This window comes from Lissotriton vulgaris, chromosome 10, assembly GCF_964263255.1.
Source record: "Lissotriton vulgaris chromosome 10, aLisVul1.2, whole genome shotgun sequence".
In the NCBI taxonomy this organism is placed as follows: Eukaryota; Metazoa; Chordata; class Amphibia; order Caudata; family Salamandridae; genus Lissotriton; species Lissotriton vulgaris.
The window spans coordinates 125,653,623-125,673,921 of NC_141698.1; the positions used below are offsets into that span (position 1 = coordinate 125,653,623).

Below are 20,299 nucleotides of genomic sequence, written 5' to 3' on the forward strand. Positions count from 1 at the left end.
GGATGTGTGCTTTGTGCTAGCAGCATTCAACATGCTGTGCAGAAACTGGGTGTGTGCTTTGTGTTCTGTTCTAGCAACATTCACCATGCTGTACAGAAACTGGGTGTGTGCTTTGTGTTCTGTGTTAGGAACATTCACCATGCTACTGAAACTGGGCCTGTGTTTCGTGTTCTGTTCTAGTTACATTCACCATGCTGTGAAGAAACTGGGTGTGTGCTTCATGCTCTGTGCTTGCAACATTCACCAAACTGTGCAGAAACTGGGCCTGTGCTCCGTGTTCTGTTCTAGCTACATTCACCATGCTGTGCAGAAACTGGGTGTGTGCTTCGTGTTCTGTTCTAACTACATTCACAATGTTGTGCAGATACCGGATGTGTGCTTTGTGATTTGTGCTAGCAACATTCACCAAGCTGTGCTGAAACTGGGTGTGTGCTTCGTGTTCTGTTCTAGCTACATTCACCATGCGGTACAGAAACTGGATGTGTACTTTGTGTTCTGGTCTAGCTACAGTCACCATGCTGTGCAGAAACTGGGCAAGTGCTTAGTGTTCTGTTCTAGCTACATTGTCCATGCCGTGCAGAAACTGGGACTGTGCTCTGTGTTCTGTTCTAGCTACATTCACCATGCTGTGCAGGAACTGCGCATGTGCTCCGTGTTCTGTTCTAGCTACATTCACCATGCTGTGCACAAACTGGGTGTGTGCTTCGTGTTCTGTTCTAGCTACATTCACCATGCTGTGCACAAACTGGGTGTGTGTTCTGTTCTAACTACATTCACCATGCTGTACAGAAACCGGATGTGTGCTTTGTGCTAGCAGCATTCAACATGCTGTGCAGAAACTGGGTGTGTGCTTCATGTTCTGTTCTAGCAACATTCACCATGCTGTGCCGAAACTGGGCAAGTGCTTCGTGTTCTGTTCTAGCTACATTCACCATGCTGTGCAGAAACTAAGCATGTGCTTTGTGTTCTGTTCTAGCTACATTCACCATGCTGTGCGGAAACTGGGTGTGTGCTTCGTGTTCAGTTCTAACTACATTCACCATGCTGTACAGAAACCGGATGTGTGCTTTGTGCTAGCAACATTCACCATGCTGTGCAGAAACTGGGTGTGTGCTTTGTGTTCTGTTCTAGCTACATTCACCATGCTGTGCAGAAACCGGATGTGTGCTTCATGCTTTGTGCCTGCAACATTCACCAAGCTGTGCAGAAGCTGGGCCTGTGCTCCATGTTCTGTTCTAGCTACAGTCACCATGCTGTACAGAAACTGGGCAAGTGCTTCGTGTTCTGTTCTAGCTACATTCACCATGCTGTACAGAAACCGGATGTGTGCTTCGTTTTCTGTTCTAAGTACATTCACAATGCTGTGCAGAAACCGGATTTGTGCTTTGTGCTAGTAACATTCACCAAGCTGTGCAGAAACTGTGTGTGTGCTTCGTGTTCTGTTCTAGCTACATTCAATATGCTGTGCAGAAATTAGGCAAATGCTTCGTGTTGTGTTCTAGCTACATTCACCATACTGTGCAGAAACTGGGTGTGTGCTTCGTGCTAGCAACATTCACTAAACTGTGCAGAAACTGGGTATGTGCTTCGTGTTCTGTTCTAGCTACATTCACGATGCTGTGCAGAAACTAGATGTGTGCTTTGTGTTCTGTGTTGGGAACATTCATCATGCTGTACAGAAACTGGGCCTGTGCTTCATGTTCTGTTCTAGCTACAATCACCATGCTGTGCAGAAACTGGGCCGGTGCTTCGTGTTCTGTTCTAGATACATTCACCATGCTGTGCAGAAACTGGGTGTGTGCTTTGTGTTCAGTGCTAGCAACATTCACCATGCTGTACAGAAACTGGGTTTGTGTTTTGTGGTCTGTGCTAGCAACATTCACCATGCTGTACAGAAACTGGGTGTGTGCTTTGTGTTCTGTGTTGGGAACATTCACCATGATGTACAGAAACTGGGCCTGTGCTTCGTGTTCTGGTCTAGCTACATTCACCATGCTGTGCAGAAACTGGGCATGTGCTTCGTGTTCTGTTCTAGCTACATTCACAATGCTGTGCAGAAACTGGCCATGTGATTCGTGTTCTGTTCTAGCTACAGTCACCATGCTGTGCAGAAACTGGGTGTGTGCTTCGTGTTCTGTTCTAACTACATTCACAATGCTGTGCAGAAACCAGATTTGTGCTTTGTGCTAGCAACATTCACTAAGCTGTGCTGAAACTGGGTGTGTGCTTCGTGTTCTGTTCTTGCTACATTCACCATGCTGTACAGAAACTGGATGTGTGCTTCATGCTCTGTGCTTGCAACATTCACCAAGCTGTGCAGAAACTGGGCCTGTGCTCTGTGTTATGTTCTAGCTACATTCACAATGCTGTGCAGAAACTGGGCATGTGCTTCGTGTTCTGTTCTAGCTACATTCACAATGCTGTGCAGAAACTGGCCATGTGATTCGTGTTCTGTTCTAGCTACAGTCACCATGCTGTGCAGAAACTGGGTGTGTGCTTCGTGTTCTGTTATAACTACATTCACAATGCTGTGCAGAAACCAGATTTGTGCTTTGTGCTAGCAACATTCACTAAGCTGTGCTGAAACTGGGTGTGTGCTTCGTGTTCTGTTCTAGCTACATTCACCATGCTGTACAGAAACTGGATGTGTGCTTCATGCTCTGTGCTTGCAACATTTACCAAGCTGTGCAGAAACTGGGCCTGTGCTCTGTGTTCTGTTCTAGCTACATTCACCAAGCTGTGCAGAAACTGAGCATGTGCTCCGTGTTATGTTCTAGCTACATTCACCATGCTGTGCAGAAACTGGGTGTGCGCTTCGTTTTCTGTTCTAAGTACATTCACAATGCTGTGCAGAAACCAGATGTATGCTTTGTGCTAGCAACATTCACCAAGCTGTGCAGAAACTGGGTGTGTGCTTTGTGTTCTGTTCTAGCTACATTCACCATGCTGTGCAGAAACTGGGCCTGTGCTTTGTGTTCTGTTCTAGCTACATTCACCATGCTGTGCAGAAACTGGGTGTGTGCTTTGTGTTCTGTTCTAACTACATTCACAATGCTGTGCAGAAACCGGATGTGTGCTTTGTGATTTGTGCTAGCAACATTCACCATGCTGTGCAGAAACTGGGTCTGTGCTTTGTGTTCTGTTCTTGCTACATTCACCATACTGTACAGAAACCCGATGTGTGCTTCATGCTTTGTGCTTGCAACATTCACCAAGCTGTGCAGAAACTGGGTATGTGCTTCGTGTTCTGTTCTAGCTACATTCACAATGCCGTGCAGAAACTGGATGTGTGCTTTGTGTTCTGTGTTGGGAGCATTCATCATGCTGTATAGAAACCGGGCCTGTGCTTCATGTTCTGTTTTAGCGACATTCACCATGCTGTGCAGAAACTGGGCCTGTGCTTCGTGTTCTGTTCTAGATACATTCACCATGCTGTGCAGAAACTGGGTTTGTGCTTTTTGTTCAGTAGCAACATTCACCATGCTGTACAGAAACTGGGTTTGTGTTTTGTGGTCTGTGCTAGCAACATTCACCATGCTGTACAGAAGCTGGGTGTGTGCTTCATGTTCTGTGTTGGGAGCATTCATCATGCTGTACAGAAACTGGACCTGTGCTTCGTGTTCTGGTCTAGCTACATTCACCATGCTGTGCAGAAACTGGGTTTGTGTTTTGTGGTCTGTGCTAGCAACATTCACCATGCTGTACAGAAGCTGGGTGTGTGCTTCATGTTCTGTGTTGGGAGCATTCATCATGCTGTACAGAAACTGGACCTGTGCTTCGTGTTCTGGTCTAGCTACATTCACCATGCTGTGCAGAAACTGGGCATGTGCTTCGTGTTCTGTTCTAGCTACATTCACCATGCTGTGCAGAAACCGGATGTGTGCTTTGTGCTAGCAACATTCACCAAGCTGTGCAGAAACCTGGTGTGTGCTTCGTGTTCTGATCTAGCTACATTCATGACGCTGTGCAGAAAGTGGATGTGTGCTTTGTGTTCTTTGTTGGGAACATTCACCATGCTGTAAAGAAACTGGGTGGGTGCCTTGTGTTGGGAACATTCACCATGATCTGCAGAAACTGGGCCTGTGCTTCGTGTTCTGGTTCTAGATACATTCACCATGCTGTGCAGAAACTGGGTGTGTGCTTTGTGTTCAGTGCTAGCAACATTCACCGTGCTGTACCGAATTCTAGCAACATTTACCATGCTCCACAGAAACTTCATGTGTGTGTTGTGTTCTGTGCTAGCAACATTCACCACACTGTACAGAAATTGGGTTTGTGCTTCATGTTCTGTGCTAGCTACATTCACCATGCTGTATGGAAACTGGGTGTGTGCTTTGTGTTCTGTGCTAGTAACATTAACCACACTGTAGGGCTTTAAACCCCTCAACAACATCGGACCCAAATACCTCAGCAACCGAATGAGTTTCCACGCTCCCAAAAGGAGCTTCCGCTCAGCCGACCTTGCATTGGCAGAGGTCCCCCACGTTCGCCGGAGCAGAGCTGGAGGTAGAGCTTCCTGTTACACCTCAGCCACAGCTTGGAACTCTCTCCCATTAGAAATAAGACACTCTCCAACCATGCAGACCTTCAAACAGGCACTTAAGACCTAGCTTTTTGACTTACCGGAGCCGCCCCCACCCTCTTTTCCTTCCCCAGTGCCTTGAGACCCTCACGGGTGAGTAGCGTGCTTTACCAACCCCTGATTGATTGATTGATTATACAGAAACTGGGTTTGTGCTTCGTGTGCTTTGCTAAGGACATTTACCAATCTGTACAGAATGCTACAACATACGCCATGCTGTGCAGAAACTGGATGGGTTTATATTTGCACTGGTACCAATGTTCACTCAGACACGTAAAAGCAACAATTCTTGTGAGAAATTCTTGTATTAAGCAAGGAAAAAATTAACCAACTTCACCCAACCCCTGTCCTAGCAGGCACAAACTTTTATGCTGTTAATATCGTATGAACATATTTGTGATTCATAATACTACAGGACTCTAAATTGTAAATAAAAAGGTAGTGCAGTGGATATTTGCTTACATAATGTTAGCATTTTGTCTCTAAATTAAGGCAAATTTTGGGTTGAAATGTTTATTGCTGCCATTTTTTGATTCTGAAAAAAAAATTCTTTTCCTCCACAGCTATGGAACCTGGACACATGGAATATTTAGGAAAGTGGGGATCCCTGGACCGAGGCCTCTCCCATTCATTGGCACATTCCATAGGTACAGGAGTGTAAGTGCAGAAACTTTAAGTTTTCTCTGTGGCATTGTCTTGTTTTATTGTTCACACATCCATCAACACTAAAATTGTCAGGAGTTCAAGGAACATGTGCTCACTAGATTAATGAATTTTTGTGAATATAGACCCATATGTATCATGCATTTTACCGGTCGCAAATGGCCAGATTCGCAGAATCGGGACATTTGTGATCTGGATTTTGGTATGTTTTAATTTCAATTTGCGATTTGGTAACATGTGACCGAATCGCTTTTTGGAATTGCGAATACATACTAATTTGCTATTAGGAAGGGGTGTGTTTAGGGTGCCCTTTCCTAATACCGTATCGCAGTGGTATGTAAGAATGTTTTGCAGCTGAAATGCGGTTGCAAACATTTGTATTTTACCACCTACCTCAAGTAGGTGGTAACCCATTCGCAAATGGAAAGGGGTCCCCATGGGACCCCTTGCCCTTTGGGAAGGGTTGCGAAAACGTTTTTTCAGAGCGTTTTGTGGTCCCTGCTCTAAACAAAATGAAAAGAGAACTTTTTTCTTTTTCTTTGATGCAGCCAGTTTATGTTTAAGAAAAACGGACTGCATTTAAAAAATAATGATTGCTTTATTTAAAAGCAATGATGGTCATGGTGATTTTAGCGATTCCTAATTGGTCGCAAATTGTGACCTACCACATTATTATTTATGAGGTAGGTCGATTTTGGACCATCTAGGAATCACTAAATGAAACTCTATGAGTTTTAAACATTAGGAATAGTGATTACCTAATTGTGATTCACATAGAATCACAATTAGGTAATCGCTATTCCCAATATTGAGACTTCTGCCCCACAGTCATGCAGGACAGGGTTGATACCAGCTTCTGGTGGATGGGGTTCTGCCGCAAAGGAACGTGTGTGGTTTGGCATCCCAGTCAAGGGGCGTGTCTTCCACCTCTACTAGGCAGACAAGTCTTTAGGCAAAGAAATTATGTCTATCAGCGCCTGGCAACCCCTGGCATTGTACATTATGTCCTGTTTTGTGCTAGGTCATTCACTGTTCTTTAACTAGCACCTTTTTTGTTTTCTTCCTTGCCAATCCACCCAAATCTACCCCACTCCACTCTACATGACCCCACTCAAATCTATGCCACCCTATTCCAGTCTACCTTACTGCACTCCAATGTACCTTCTCCACTCTTTTCCACGCAATCTACCCCAGTCTACACCACTGCAGTCAACCTCATTCTACCTCAATATACCCCACTACCATATACCCCAATCTACCCTACTCCACTCTACACCAATATACTCCACTCCATGCTACACCAACCTACCCCACACCACTGTAAACTAAACTACCACACTCCATGCCACCCCAATCTACCCCACTCCATGCTACTCTAAACCAACTTACCCAAGTCTACCCCACTCCATACTACTCAAATCTACCCCATTCCACTCTACCCCATTCTATCCAACACCACGCCACTAATGTTTCACCAAGCAGAACAGCAGCAACCCTGGTGTACAACATGGCAAAAACACATTGCCAAAGCCAATAGTTCTAGTATAGGCGAGACCTACTGGGTTTGCCAACGCTTGTTGTGAGCGTGATTCCAGATGTGATTTGGGCTGTGCAAATTTCACAGGTGATCTCTGTAAGCAGGAGGTGGGTTTTTGTGGTGCGATGAGGGGGGCACAACATGTGATATTTGTAAAGTGGAGGGAAAACTGAAATCACACAATGTGCATGAAAGATGATTTTTAATCCAGGCTTCTGTTCTGCTTTCCTTTCCTGGTATCTGCAAGATTTCACCTTTCTTGCCTCTCACCCATTAGTTTAACACCAGAGCTCTCTAGGGGCTCTTTTGGTTTGTGTTCATGAGAGACATCTATCAAGGCCAATGTGTGCTGAAGTAGATAATGAGTGATAGAGGGCAAAACACTCACACATTTAGGACCTGATTACAAGTTTGGTGGTCAAAGAGCAAAATAGTCTGTGTTACATAAGCGTGCCCAAGAAGACTTGTTTTAAGTCAGTGCAGCACTTTTGCTGCGTTTAGCAGAAAACCTTTGTGAATGTAGAAGCTTATGTTAACGCACGCTGATTTACTATCAAAATCAAGAGACGTAAAAAAGATCTGGGTCTTTTTTTCTGCCTTTCAAAGGTATATTTTAGAAATGGTCTTTGGTTTTTCTTTTATTCTTAATGCACATTTGGGCTTTTTGAGCATCTCTTTGCTTTAAGAACGAGCCCTGTAGAACCGTAGCATACAGGCCGGACTGGCCTTTTAATTCCACTGGGCATTTCCCTGGTGGGCTGGAGCCTTTGTCACTTTCAAGTCAGAGACGGAAAGGGAGGGAGAAAGGAAGAAAGGACTGGTGAGAGCGAGAGAGCAGAGAGGGGCGAGAGGGGAAAGAAAGGATGGATGGTGAGAGGGAGAGAGAGACAGTGGTGAAACACTGGCCCTCGAAGCCCCCAAGGTGCAGGGGCCCTTGGGGGCCCCTCAGCACAATACTCTAGCTGGAGACCTCTTGATTGAGGCCGAAGAGGGCCCCTCAACATACCTTGCAGGGGGGCCCCCTCAAGTTTTGTAATAAAAGTGACTTCCTTCGCCTCCGTCCTCTTCTGTTCCTGCCAGAAGCAGGAACCATATACAGGCTCCCCTAAACCAATCACGACTCCGCTGTCACTAGTATGACAGTAGAGAAAAAGGAGGGGTTTGGCCCTGTAGGGAAGAGGGTAGGTAGGGCCCATTAATGCCAAAAAAGGGGGATTTACCTATGCCTCTGTGTGCATAATTACAACATTTAATGTTCATCAGAGAGAAAACCACACTGTTAGTTAACTCAGACACTTGATTTATGTCAATTATTTTTGAAATTCATAAATTGCCCGTTATTTGCGACAAGAAAGAATACATAGTCAACTTCGCATTGAACACAACAACAAGTTTTTTGCAAGGGAAAAAGCATGAAAAACAGACATGTAAACAGTTATTGTGTAAATTAAAGTGAACATATCAACATAATGTGCATATACATTGTACACAGTGATGAGCAATTATCTCAAAAACAGTAAAAAGCAAAACTTTCATAAAGTCCAATCAAAAAATAGCAGTTTGGGAGGTACGTCTTATTCATTACCAGCCCAACTTCCTGTAACAATATTTGTTATGATATTGTAGTTATGTGAATACAGGAAAAAGAATGACAGCAGCGTCTTGATTGGTACGGCACTCATACAGGGAGTGGGAGCCTATGCATGTTCTCCACTCAGGCCTTAGTGGAGGCGACGCTGCTGGAGTTGGAAGTAGCCAAGATCAAATGGGATGTCACACTCCAGTCAATTACTGTCCTTGTTCCAGGACATGATAATGGACATATAATCATATGTTTGAATGGTCTCCAGGTTTCTACCTTTATGTGGCCAGGTGATCCTCCGAGATCTACCAAATGTCATAATTTTAGTTTTAGGTATATTCATCCTGAGGTCATTTTCTTTACAATACTGGGGAATAAAATCCAAGATCCACTGAAGCGAAATCGGGATCTAATCCATTGCTATGAGTTCATTGGCATGTGGCATGATCCTTTGCTGCCCAAGTTAGGGGGATGTTATTTAAGCATGCCAACTATGAAAATAGATCGCTCAGACATATTTTTAAGGTGTGGGGGTCAGGATGCAGTCCTGCTTGACACCAGTGCTTGTTTGAAATTTATATATCCCAAGTAATTATCAATTTCTATTTGCAGCCACGTTGATTCACATAGCTTTTAAATAAAATAGAATAGCATGGGGCTCATGTCCTGGGCTTTCATCTTAGTATAAGCTCTCAGTCAGTCAGTCAAAATACACTTTAATCGATTTTTGTTAAAATCATAAAAGGCAAGAGAAATACATACATTAAAAACATTTTAAAAATACCCACAATTCATTTTGTTTTTACACAGTGTCCGTAAAAGAGTCACTTAATTACAATTAATATATTGGTTTTTAGTTTAAAACAGTACAGTTCTAGGGATTCTTTTGTTTCTTCCTCTGTATGCGGCTGTTAGAAAACTTGCTACACAAAAAGTGACGTGTGCATCCGGTAATCTTTGAAGATAAAGCAAGGCTGGTCTCACTTGTATGAAGCCAAGAATTTTCAGGAGGGGAATTAGATATTTTCTCCTCTCCGTATTATAAAATGCACAAAAAAACAGAAAATGGAGAGTGTCCTGATTAGAAAACTGGTCACACTCACAGGGTGATGCATGCTCCGGTTTGCCCCACGTAGGGAAGGTGCCTAGTGAATAGTGGATCAGATTCATTCTAAATCTGGTTAGCAAAAATCTGTGCAAGGGTTTAGAAACATATTGCAGGTATGGTTCCATCGAGGGGGAAGAGGACAAAACCAAGTGTGCTATTACTAGTGGTTTGTTAACTTCAGACTCCTCTCTCTCTAAGCGTGACCTCCCCTGGAATTCCTTCTTAATCCATGCAATGTCCGCTTTCCTAATTATTGACGGTGTTGTATATAGGTCAGGTCTCCCGAGGGCAGTGAATGATGACTTTATATATCTCAACCAGGCTATTTTCATTGCCCCCTCCCTTGCAGTCACATCTTTAAGAATTGTGTGGTTTAAAGACAACTCAGTATTTAACCAGGTATTGGCCCAAAAAAGTAAAGGGGCCAATTTCAATCCATCTATAATATAGGGTAGGCCAACTTCTTCATGTATGGAGTAGGTAGGTGTGGAGTTTGGAACCGACAAGATTCTTCTAATAAGCTTGTTCTCTACCCTCTGCATACTGTCCAGGTTGGTATAACCCCACAATGCTGCACCATATGAGGCTATAGAAATGCATTTACTTTTGTAAACTTTTAACACAGCTTCCATTGGTTTAGCCCCTAGTCTTTTAGTGAAATCCATCAGGGCTGCTGTGGACCGGGCTAAAGAAATATGCTTGGCCTTAATTTGCGGAACCCAGGAGCCTTTCTCATCAAACAGGACCCCTAAGTATGGAAAAACAGGGACCCTGGAGAGAACCTCGCCTTTACAGAAAAAGGTTTTTGTGTGTGATTTATTTTTCTGCGGACCCACAATCATTGTGTGCGATTTGGTCACATTGATTTTTAAGTCTAATTTAGCCATAAAGGAACCAAAAAGCTCCAAAAGGGTCTGTAGACCAATGCCCGTGCAGGCGATGAGAACAGCATCATCCGCATATAGGAGAGCCGGAATCTGCTTCCCACCTACCCGCGGGACATCAGCGTTGCCTGCTAACAAGGACTTCCCTAGATCATTAATATAAATGGTGAATAAAAGTGGGGCCAAAATGCAGCCTTGGCGAACACCCTTATTTGACCTAAAGCTGTCAGAGCATCGCCCTTCCCTGGTTACCCGGACCTTCGCAGTAAGTCCTTGGTGCAAACTTGCTATGAGGGCCACCAAGGAATCCTCGATACCAAGCTCACGGAGTATAGCCCATAGCTTGGCCCTATTAACCAAGTCGAAGGCCGAGGAGAGGTCCATAAAGGCTAAATATAGTGAGCCCTCCCCGGCCACCGTGTACTTAGATATTAGGAGATGTAAATTTGAGCATTGCTCTAAAGTTCCCCGTTTTTCCCTAAAGCCATATTGAATCTCTGCGAGGCCCCCACAAAGCTCCAGGTTTGTTCTCAATTTAGTCAATAGTACTCTGCCCAGGATCTTGAAGGCAGAGTCTATTAAAGAAATTGGGCGGTAGCATCCCGGATTCTCCCTATCTCCTTTTTTAAAAATGGGTACTATGACAGATGTATTCCAAGTTTCTGGAAAACATCCATCATTTGTTGCCCTAAAAACATTTGTAAGGACTTTAGACCAGGTGGTTGGGGCGTATATAAAAAAGTCTACCGGGACTCCGTCTGGGCCCGGAGCCTTATTCTTCGTGGAGTCCATTATAGCTTTATATACCTCCTCCTCGTTGAATTCTACTGCCACTAGCCCCCTGGTCAGTCCTATATCGTTTCCATTCACAGAGTCATTACCGCCGTATATGTTCTTAAAATGATCAACCCATTTCTCATCACTGATAATGCAGTCGGAGATTGTGTTAATCTCCCCAGAGAAGAATTGGTTATTTATAATGTCCCAGAATCTCTTACTATTACGTAGTATATCCACGTCAAGCAAGTCATTCCAGGCATTTTTTTTAATTGTGTTTTTCCTGTTTTTGATAGCCAATTTATACTCCCGTCTTAATTTAGAGATTAAGGTTTTATCCCTCGGCTTTGTTTTGAGTGCATTTTTCAGGTCTTTATGGGCTTTAGAACAATTTCTGTCAAACCATTTATGAGGCTTGGGTGGCAAATTGTTTTTGGGAACTGTGAGTTCTTTAGCTGTTTGTGAGCAAATAAAGTTAAAAGCTAAAACAATCTCTTTGTTAGTGGCATTTTGGTCTAGACAAATACACATGGGTTCCTCTATCTTTGGGCACAGGGAAGCCATGAAGGTTTCCTGGACCACCTTACCCCACTTAAGCCGTCTGCCCTGGTCGCTGGGCACCGTCGATGTGCAAGCCCTAGGAAGACCCAGGTGTTTGCTCCATAAGTCACTCCAGCGAACCTGTGCAGAAACTGGGTTGTGGTCACTATGTGGGGAGGCAGTTACCTCATATATCCCCATCTTGGAGGTTAAACCCTGAGAAACAAAAATGAAATCTATCACAGACCCACTTTCAGACCCTTTGTAAGTGGGCAAAGATTCGTCACTACCAGTGCTGAGGGGTTCAAACATATTAAGGCTAGCAAGGAAAAATTCAAGCGCCTCCCCCGCTTTGGTGTGAGCGAAGTGCAGATTGCTATTATCAGTCTGACCCTCCAGGTTGCCTAAGTTACATTTTAAAACACATTTTTGAATGTTAAAGTCACCTAAAATTATGAAATCGAAATTAGTGCAAGATTTATGACTGTAATCGTTAAGAACATTTTCCAAGTGATCCACATGGGCTGTGTCTGTTTGTCTAACCCAAGAATTATAAAAATTTGAGACCACTAGGACCCGCCCTGGTGAGATAATCCACTCTACCATTAAAATATTTGGGGAGCCAGACTCTAGTTGTTTAAACGTCCCTGCCAGTTTAAGTGAAAAGAGGAGAACTAGTCCACCCTTAGCTCTTCCTGCACTACTTGGGGTTGCAGGTGTAGTAAAACTTGTGAACCCATCCAACCAGAAAGTTGGTGAGGTGTCCCATGTTTCTTGGAGGGCAATTACGTGGTTACTGGTTATGAAGTCTATCCATGTGGGATCTAGTCTTTTAGCTCTAGTGCCCGCCACGTTCCAGCTAAGGAACCGACATGGAGTGAGTTCCACCTCCCCTAATGAAGCTAAAGGCGGTGTCTGAGTATATGTTGGTTGTTTATTAACTGCAAGCATAGGATCCTCCGCCCTAACTATTTGGGTTTGCAGGGGCGAATGTCTTTGCCCCTCTGGTGTTTCTGCTTGGGCGCCCTTTTCTGTGATCTCCTTAGAGGCCTTATCTGTTTGTCAATCCACCCCCTCTAGGCCGTTTAGACAATTAAACCGATTATAAATTGGGAGAAAAGGTGCCGGTCTACCCAAAAGTGGCCAGGGATGAGAAGCCTGGTGATGCCCACTTCTTCCGACTCTCTCCCATCTATCATGATTTGGGGGAGGGTGGTGTGGGCCTGGGGTAATAGGGAAGAAGAAAGACACACGGAGGGTATGGATGGTAGATTCCCTTGATATATTTTCCCCTTGACATATATGCGACACCGTACCCTTGTCCCTGAAACTCACCAAAACACAGTCCCCAGTGATGGATTTCTGAGTTCTCCCCACCCATGGGACCCTTCTTACCATTATAATCTCATTGTTAAGGTGTCTCGGGAGGGGTCTATTTCTGTTTAACCACTTAATAACCCTAGTTTTTAGGGCACAAAAATCCTCTACTTCTCCTTCATCAAGTGGCGGGACCCCTGCCATAACTACTGTAAGGTCATTAGTCTCGGGGGGTAGGTTAGGGCGACGGGGTCTTGCAGGGGGCTTTTTTTGGTGGTCCGGAATGTTATTGTCTATCGTATGTGCCTGAGGTACTGATACAAGGGGGGGGTTAAGCGTGTTAGCATGAAGTGAATTGGTAGCTACAGGATTTGGTTTTAGGGGTTTTTGGGGGACTACCCCATTTACAGCCTGAGGTGGAACTGGCGCTGGGTTAGCTACCCTGTGTTTTGACCCTTGCGAGGCTACAGGGGTGGTGATGGGTGCTAAATCGCTTTCCTGTCGATCACCGCGAGTTTTCAGACTTCCCAATGTGGCCTCCAATATGGTTAGTCTGATCTCGATCTTTTTTACGCTTTCGCTGATCGGGAGTAACAGTGACCTTAAGAGAAATTCCAAGTTTCCCAGCGGCACAACAGAGAGGGGGACATTAACACTACTAGTTCCTACATCTTTGCTCAAGGCGGGAACTATAACTTCCTGCACATTAGATTTAGGGTGTGACTCTGCCAGTGGTTTTACTGTGGATACAGAATGTTTTAGGGATTTACCAAAGTCTAGGTGTAGAGTCTTGGGTTTACTACCACCCTGCGCTCCCTTTGCCCTTCTCCTGCGTTTTTTTGGGGGGTGGTCCCGGGATTACTTGTGTGGTGACTACTTTCAATTTGGGATGCCTATCTTTATGGGCTGTGGGCGGTTGTGAGGTTAAATCTATAGACCCCCTAACGGGACTGGAGCTAATAGGTAGAGCTGTGCTCGTAATTTCAGCTGGGGAGATGTTCATACCCTCCCTTAACAGGAGTGGAACATCCTCAATTCGAGTTAACTCCTCCCTTAATGTAATAGATTGTTCTCCCATGGGGGTGTTTTTCAGGTTGTCCACTGATCGTCTCCGTTCCGCCTTTAACCTTGACAAATTTCCCTCTTTGTCCGCCTCCCCCACAGCCCGTGCAAAATAGTTTTCAAGAGTCCCGCTTTTCACTCCACCCGGCTTCTGAGGGGTACTCTCCCTTGTCGGTGAGGGCATGATTAAGCTCCGGGAGGGTCAGTCAGTTATGCCTCCCAAGGCGGGTGCAACAAAATAATAAATCCTGTAAATACCTGCACAATATGGGAAACCAAGAAAGTGGGCCCAGCCCGGCCTACTCCGGCCGATGACGGCCTTGGACGGTCCCGCCCTTGTCCCGGGCTTCTCCCGGCGCCCTCCCGCGCCCTCCCGCGCGCTCCCGCGCAGCGGGAGTTCTAGGAGCCTTGTATAGTGTTCTACTACGTAGGTTAAGTGGTGGGAGGGGTCGGGGAGAGCGGCCCAGGTGTGGCGAGTCAGGCAGGCGGGCGCTCCTGGGATATGCAGTCCCAGTAGAGCGCACACACACGCTCGCAGCCCCGATAGTTCAGCTTCCCTCGTTGTCCCCTTTGTTGAAGCTGCAGGCGACACTCCTAGCGCAGTGGGACCCGCGGAGCGGGTTCCGCAAGAAGTGGAATGAGGCAAGGAATTCCAGGTGGGTCCAAATCAAAGGTTCTGCAAGGCGTCCCGCTCGCATGCACTGCGAGCACAGTAGATGAAGGCTCGGTGAAGTGGTGGGAGGGGTCGGGGAGAGCGGCCCAGGTGTGGCGAGTCAGGCAGGCGGGCGCTCCTGGGATATGCAGTCCCAGTAGAGCGCACACACACGCTCGCAGCCCCGATAGTTCAGCTTCCCTCGTTGTCCCCTTTGTTGAAGCTGCAGGCGACACTCCTAGCGCAGCAGGACCCGCGGAGCGGGTTCCGCAAGAAGTGGAATGAGGCAAGGAATTCCAGGTGGGTCCAAATCAAAGGTTCTGCAAGGCGTCCCGCTCGCATGCACTGCGAGCACAGTAGATGAAGGCTCGGTGAAGTGGTGGGAGGGGTCGGGGAGAGCGGCCCAGGTGTGGCGAGTCAGGCAGGCGGGCGCTCCTGGGATATGCAGTCCCAGTAGAGCGCACACACACGCTTGCAGCCCCGATAGTTCAGCTTCCCTCGTTGTCCCCTTTGTTGAAGCTGCAGGCGACACTCCTAGCGCAGCGGGACCCGCGGAGCGGGTTCCGCAAGAAGTGGAATGAGGCAAGGAATTCCAGGTGGGTCCAAATCAAAGGTTCTGCAAGGCGTATAAGCTCTCTTCTGTCAACCCTGTTAGAAACATTACTAAAATCCATGAAACAATAACATACTGCAACTTTGTTCATTTGTACTACCAGACCAGCACATGGCGATTACAGGGCTTGATTTAGATCTTGGCGGACGAGTTACTGCTTCACAATGGTGAATGATATTCCGTCAACCAAAATATAAATCGGATAATATCCTATGGGATTTGTATTTCAGCTGAAGGGAATTTGCCACCGTTGTGATGGAGTAACCTGACCGCCAAGATCTAAATCAGGCTCTAAATCTTCAGCTGTTGAGATGAACATGATAGTAACTTATAATTGAATTAATATAAATAAAGATTGCAAAAAAAGAAACCTGTTACATCTCTGAAAATAAGGTAGTCCACAATTTGAGCAGGTCTCAAGAAAATTAATTTAGCATTGGGTGGGTGTCATTGACTGAGCGTGCTAGTCTTATGCGACAATCAGGGTGGATGTTTTCTGCTGAGTCATTGTGGAAGATATGTCAGGAAGAGACACCCATTCTTGTTTCTCCTATTTTAGTTTACTTGTCTGCAAGTGTATATATCTTTTTTAATCATTATGGTATTGTGTGTGTTGCAGATGTGTTTAATGCACAAAGTGCAAATAGAAGAACTTTTTACTTTTTGTATAGATTTTTTTTTTTTACATTTTGCAGGTAAACATTACATATTTTGCATTGTACTGTAAGATATTGGACAACAGAGTCACATTGTTAACGCAAGGAGATGGAATGAGTCTCACAAATTAACTCCCCCATGCAAAAAACAGGCGCTATTAATGGTAGTTATATTAACAAACCATGGTAGGCCCACCATTTTTTCCAGACTTTATCATACTTGCAGGGGCACCACCTGCCGACATAAATTACGTCCTCCAATTCGCCACATCAATCTATCCCCTTTGTCTACACACCTACCAAAGAGATCAGGGAGGAGATCCAATTGTGACCAATGTCAGGTTTAGCTAGTGAAGTGCCGAGGCCAACCAAAAACCTGTCCCTACTGGCCCCCCAATTCATCCAGGATCCAAAATAAAACTAATTTCGGATCAACATCTATAGTCATACCCACCACAGCAGATAGCACAGCTAGAAGAACAGACCAGTCTTTGTATCACAGGGCATTACCACTAAACATGTAAAAAAATCCTCAGCTGGGTTCCCGCACCTACAACATGCCGGGGAGGAGTCATGTAGGCCTGATGGGGGTTTTAAAACTGGAAAAAGCGGAGTCTGTTTTAGCTAGCTAAAGTGGGATGATGTCATGCAGGCATCACACCAGTTTGCTTCGTCCAAAGACCCTACCCAACCCTCCTACCGTTCTTTCAGCCAAAGTAGTGAGGTTGGTGAGTGTATTATAAGGGATCTATAGCTAAAGGTCAGGGACCACAGTAGGATGTATAGGTGAAGTCAAGAGTTGGATCCAGTGGGAATCTACCATTCAGGGATCTCAGTTGCACACTCAAAAGCTCAAAGTAGAGCTCTTTGCCGCTGGGATTACTTCTGGACTTGTGAAACACAGAGGGACGAAGCCAAAGAGATTGTTGCAGGTACAGTAATTAATATCATAGTCTTCTGTCCCAAATAAAAACAGTTGAAATCATCTGTGAATGCAGTAGGAAGATGTACATATTATGAATATAATAAGTTTACATCCAAGGAGTTCACATGTTCCTTTGGTGAGAGTGAGACCTACATTTAATTAACGAAAAGATAAAAGATAACATCTTGATGTTGGTTGCACCGGAAATGAGAAAATTGTTATAATCGGGTACTACACCAGGTCCACTGCACCACTAGTGGTCTTTACCACTGTAATGAGTCCACCTTTAGGGTGTTCATGGATTGAAGGCACAGTTCTGATGCCAAAGACAGTGTAAACTTCAAATGTCAAATCAGAGATATGCCCGTATTCTTGCAAACACACAAAAACATAATTCTGAAGTTTGCTTTATGTCAATACAAGTCTGCAATATTTAATGTGCTAGGCCTCTTATTTCATAATCATCCTTGTGATAGGGTGGTGAATTGTTTATTCAAGAACTCCACCAATACAATTTAAGTTAGTTGAGGTGTCACCAGCCTTGTTCTGTTGTCCAAAATATTGATTGCCTCTCAGATATAACTGATGTACTTAAGTGGTTCACTATAGAAGTATTATGCAGACTTGAACCAGTAAGGGCACTGAATCATGCATGTAGTGAGTTGTGGTCAAACTACTCCACAGTATTCTGTAGAGCATTGATTTAAGATGGCTGTAAATAAACTGGATACGGTATATCATATTCAGGGTATATGTTTATGCCCACATTGCGGAAATGTGGAAAAAGTTGTAGGACACCGTATTGTTGTGTTGGATAGAGTAACCTTAGTGCAACCTCTGGGTCAGTTTTGGCCTCCAGGAATTCTTCCCTTTTGAAATGAAGTGTGTTAATATTGGTTAGATCTGGTATCGTATTTAACAATTTTAATATATTTCCCCTGTTAAAGCAACAAAAGGTCTTCCGACTGAAAAAGAGAAATGTATATTAATATATGTAACCTAAAACAAAGGGTTTTTTCATTCTGTTAATATTTGGTGACGGTTAATGTGAGTGGAACAACTCAACATCTATGTCAATGGGTGGTGCTTATTTGGAGGACCTACCACCTTTTTGAGAATTATTTGATTCCTTGCCTTGGGGAAAAAATAGTTGCCCATATTAGGCACTAGGCAGCCCTATTGATGATATTCTTGGCCTCAAAAGGGGTTTGTGACTGGAAACTCTGGATGTTACTATGTAAGTGGTTGACCCCTGATTAGGTGCTTTAAGGCTTTCCACTATTTGTACTTGGATGTAATTATCACATTGCCAATAAGCGCCTTTTCCCAATTACCAATCATAAAGCTAAACTTGACCATTTTGTTTATTTGATTTTTGGTTGATGACTTCGTTTATTGCAAATTATTAAGAACTTGTGTCCCAAATTCAAATGGGAATGCTGGAAACGTGTTTACCTCATTTTTTAGATCAACAATATTTAAACAAAATTGTAACCATTGTGTATTTATTTCTCTTAAACTTTCATCATTAACCACCTTGACGTGTCTTCCGTTTTAGGGTTTATTGGAGTTTGACATGGAGTGTTTTAAAAAATATGGAAAAGTCTGGGGGTAAGTTTAAGCTGTTTGTTTATTCTTTGGTCATTACAATTTTTTCTCACCGTTGTTTGATATAGTGTCCTAGATATTGGTCTATGGAATCTGTTTTTCTCAGTCCCTTTTAACATTTTGGAGGTGTGGCAACACCATAGGGTTAAAATGTATTGTCATGGTATAGATCGAGTCTAGGGAAATGGACGTAATAAAAGTCTGATATGTGTCCCCTTCATTCAATGATTATTAAGCTGCTTTGCCAATGGCTGATATTCAGTTTTTATGTTTGAAAGCTTTATTAAAAATCAATGATCTATAATAACAACAAGGTGACATCAACAGAAGAAACAAACCTTGAAGAAACAAAAGATCTCTGATGCCAACATAAAGAATCTAAGCATTTTCTAATTTTAGGAAGGGAAGGTGAGGGAGGGAAAAACAGGGGGAAATAAAAATCATATCATTACAAGTCATATTGATAGATAGAAAATTGCGGCATATAAAACAAATGCACAATCATCAAAAAGGAATGAATAATATATAAAAGTCTGTAATACATCCAAAAGAAGAAAGTTGTCAGAGGAAAAGGGAGTATAACGTGTTTTGGCAGATTGATCTAAATATAAGGTGAGGGGTAACCAATATAATTCAACATTACGAGGGGGTTTACAGGAGAAGGCAACGTCAAGTCTATGGAAGTTACATAGTGAATTCCACCAACAACGTGTGGAAAGGTTGGTGAGAGACTTCCAATTGGAAGCAATGTGTTGGAGAGCAAGAGACAACATAAGGTCAAAGAGACCAAGTGAATGTGGTGGGAGATTGAGAGAATCTGAGAGACTTCCCAAAAACACCAAGGAGTTGGAATAAGGAATAGAAACTGTAAAGATGCGTGATATGTAAGGCCAAACCTGTTTCCAGAAAGTAACCACAGGGGGGCAGAGGAAGAAAAGATGTAGAAGATCAGCTTCAGGTGTAGTACAGGTCCAGCAATTGGAGTTGGAGGAAGGAAGGAAGCGAGAAAGAGAAAGGGGAGAAAGATAAAGTCTATGATAGAAGAAAAATATGGATTGAGTGAGGGAAGCGGAGCGAGAGATCTTCATGGTTTTAAACCATAGTGTATCCCAGTGATGAACAGGCCATGTACAAGCAAAATCTGTTTCCCAAGAAAATTCCAATTTGGTCTTGGAGCGAACCGGGTCGGGAGCAGAGAAGAAGCGATAAATGAGAGATGCTTTAGGAAGAGTAGCGAGGATAGCAAGAAGAGGAGAAGAAGGGAGAAGCGATTCAGAGAAAGGAAGAGAATGATAAGGATCAATTATAAGTTCCATAAGAATGTAATATTTCTGAGAGAACGAACGCGGACAGCGAAACCGCTCCTGAAATTGGGGGAAGGAGCAAGGCGACGAGCCATCAAAGAGTTGATGGATCCAAATGATATCTCTTGACCTCCAAGAAGACCAAGCAATCGGTCTATTTTTCAGGAGAATAAGCGAATTATACCAAATGGGTAAAAGTAAAAAAAGATTCTCGAGAAATGGTTGATGGGGAAAACAAAGGTCTTAATAGGGAAGAGGTATGTTTAAACAGCGGAGGAGCTGTATAAGGGGATTTAGAGGTAAAGTGAATAACCTCTTGAAATGAAAAAGGCAGTAATAAGGAATGTTCAATCTGAAGCCAGAGAGGGGAAAAAGGAGAAGGTTCCAATGACAGCCACCAAGAGGCTTGGCGCAGAGAGAAAGATTTGTGGTAGAGACGAAAATCTGGGAAGTTAACTCCACCGTTCGACTTGGTCTTGCGAAGAGCAG

The 20,299-nt window shown here is 44.1% G+C and overlaps 1 protein-coding gene across 1 annotated transcript in view; it reads left to right on the forward strand.

Annotated features, from left to right (window-relative positions):
• LOC147684823 (cytochrome P450 3A21-like) overlaps nt 1-20,299 on the forward strand; it is a 247,971-nt gene that overhangs the window by 23,026 nt on the left and 204,646 nt on the right. Inside the window, exons 2-3 of the mRNA XM_086940696.1 lie at nt 5,146-5,239; nt 18,457-18,509. Coding sequence (XP_086796822.1) covers nt 5,146-5,239; nt 18,457-18,509 — 147 coding nt within the window. The remainder of the gene's footprint in view (nt 1-5,145; nt 5,240-18,456; nt 18,510-20,299) is intronic.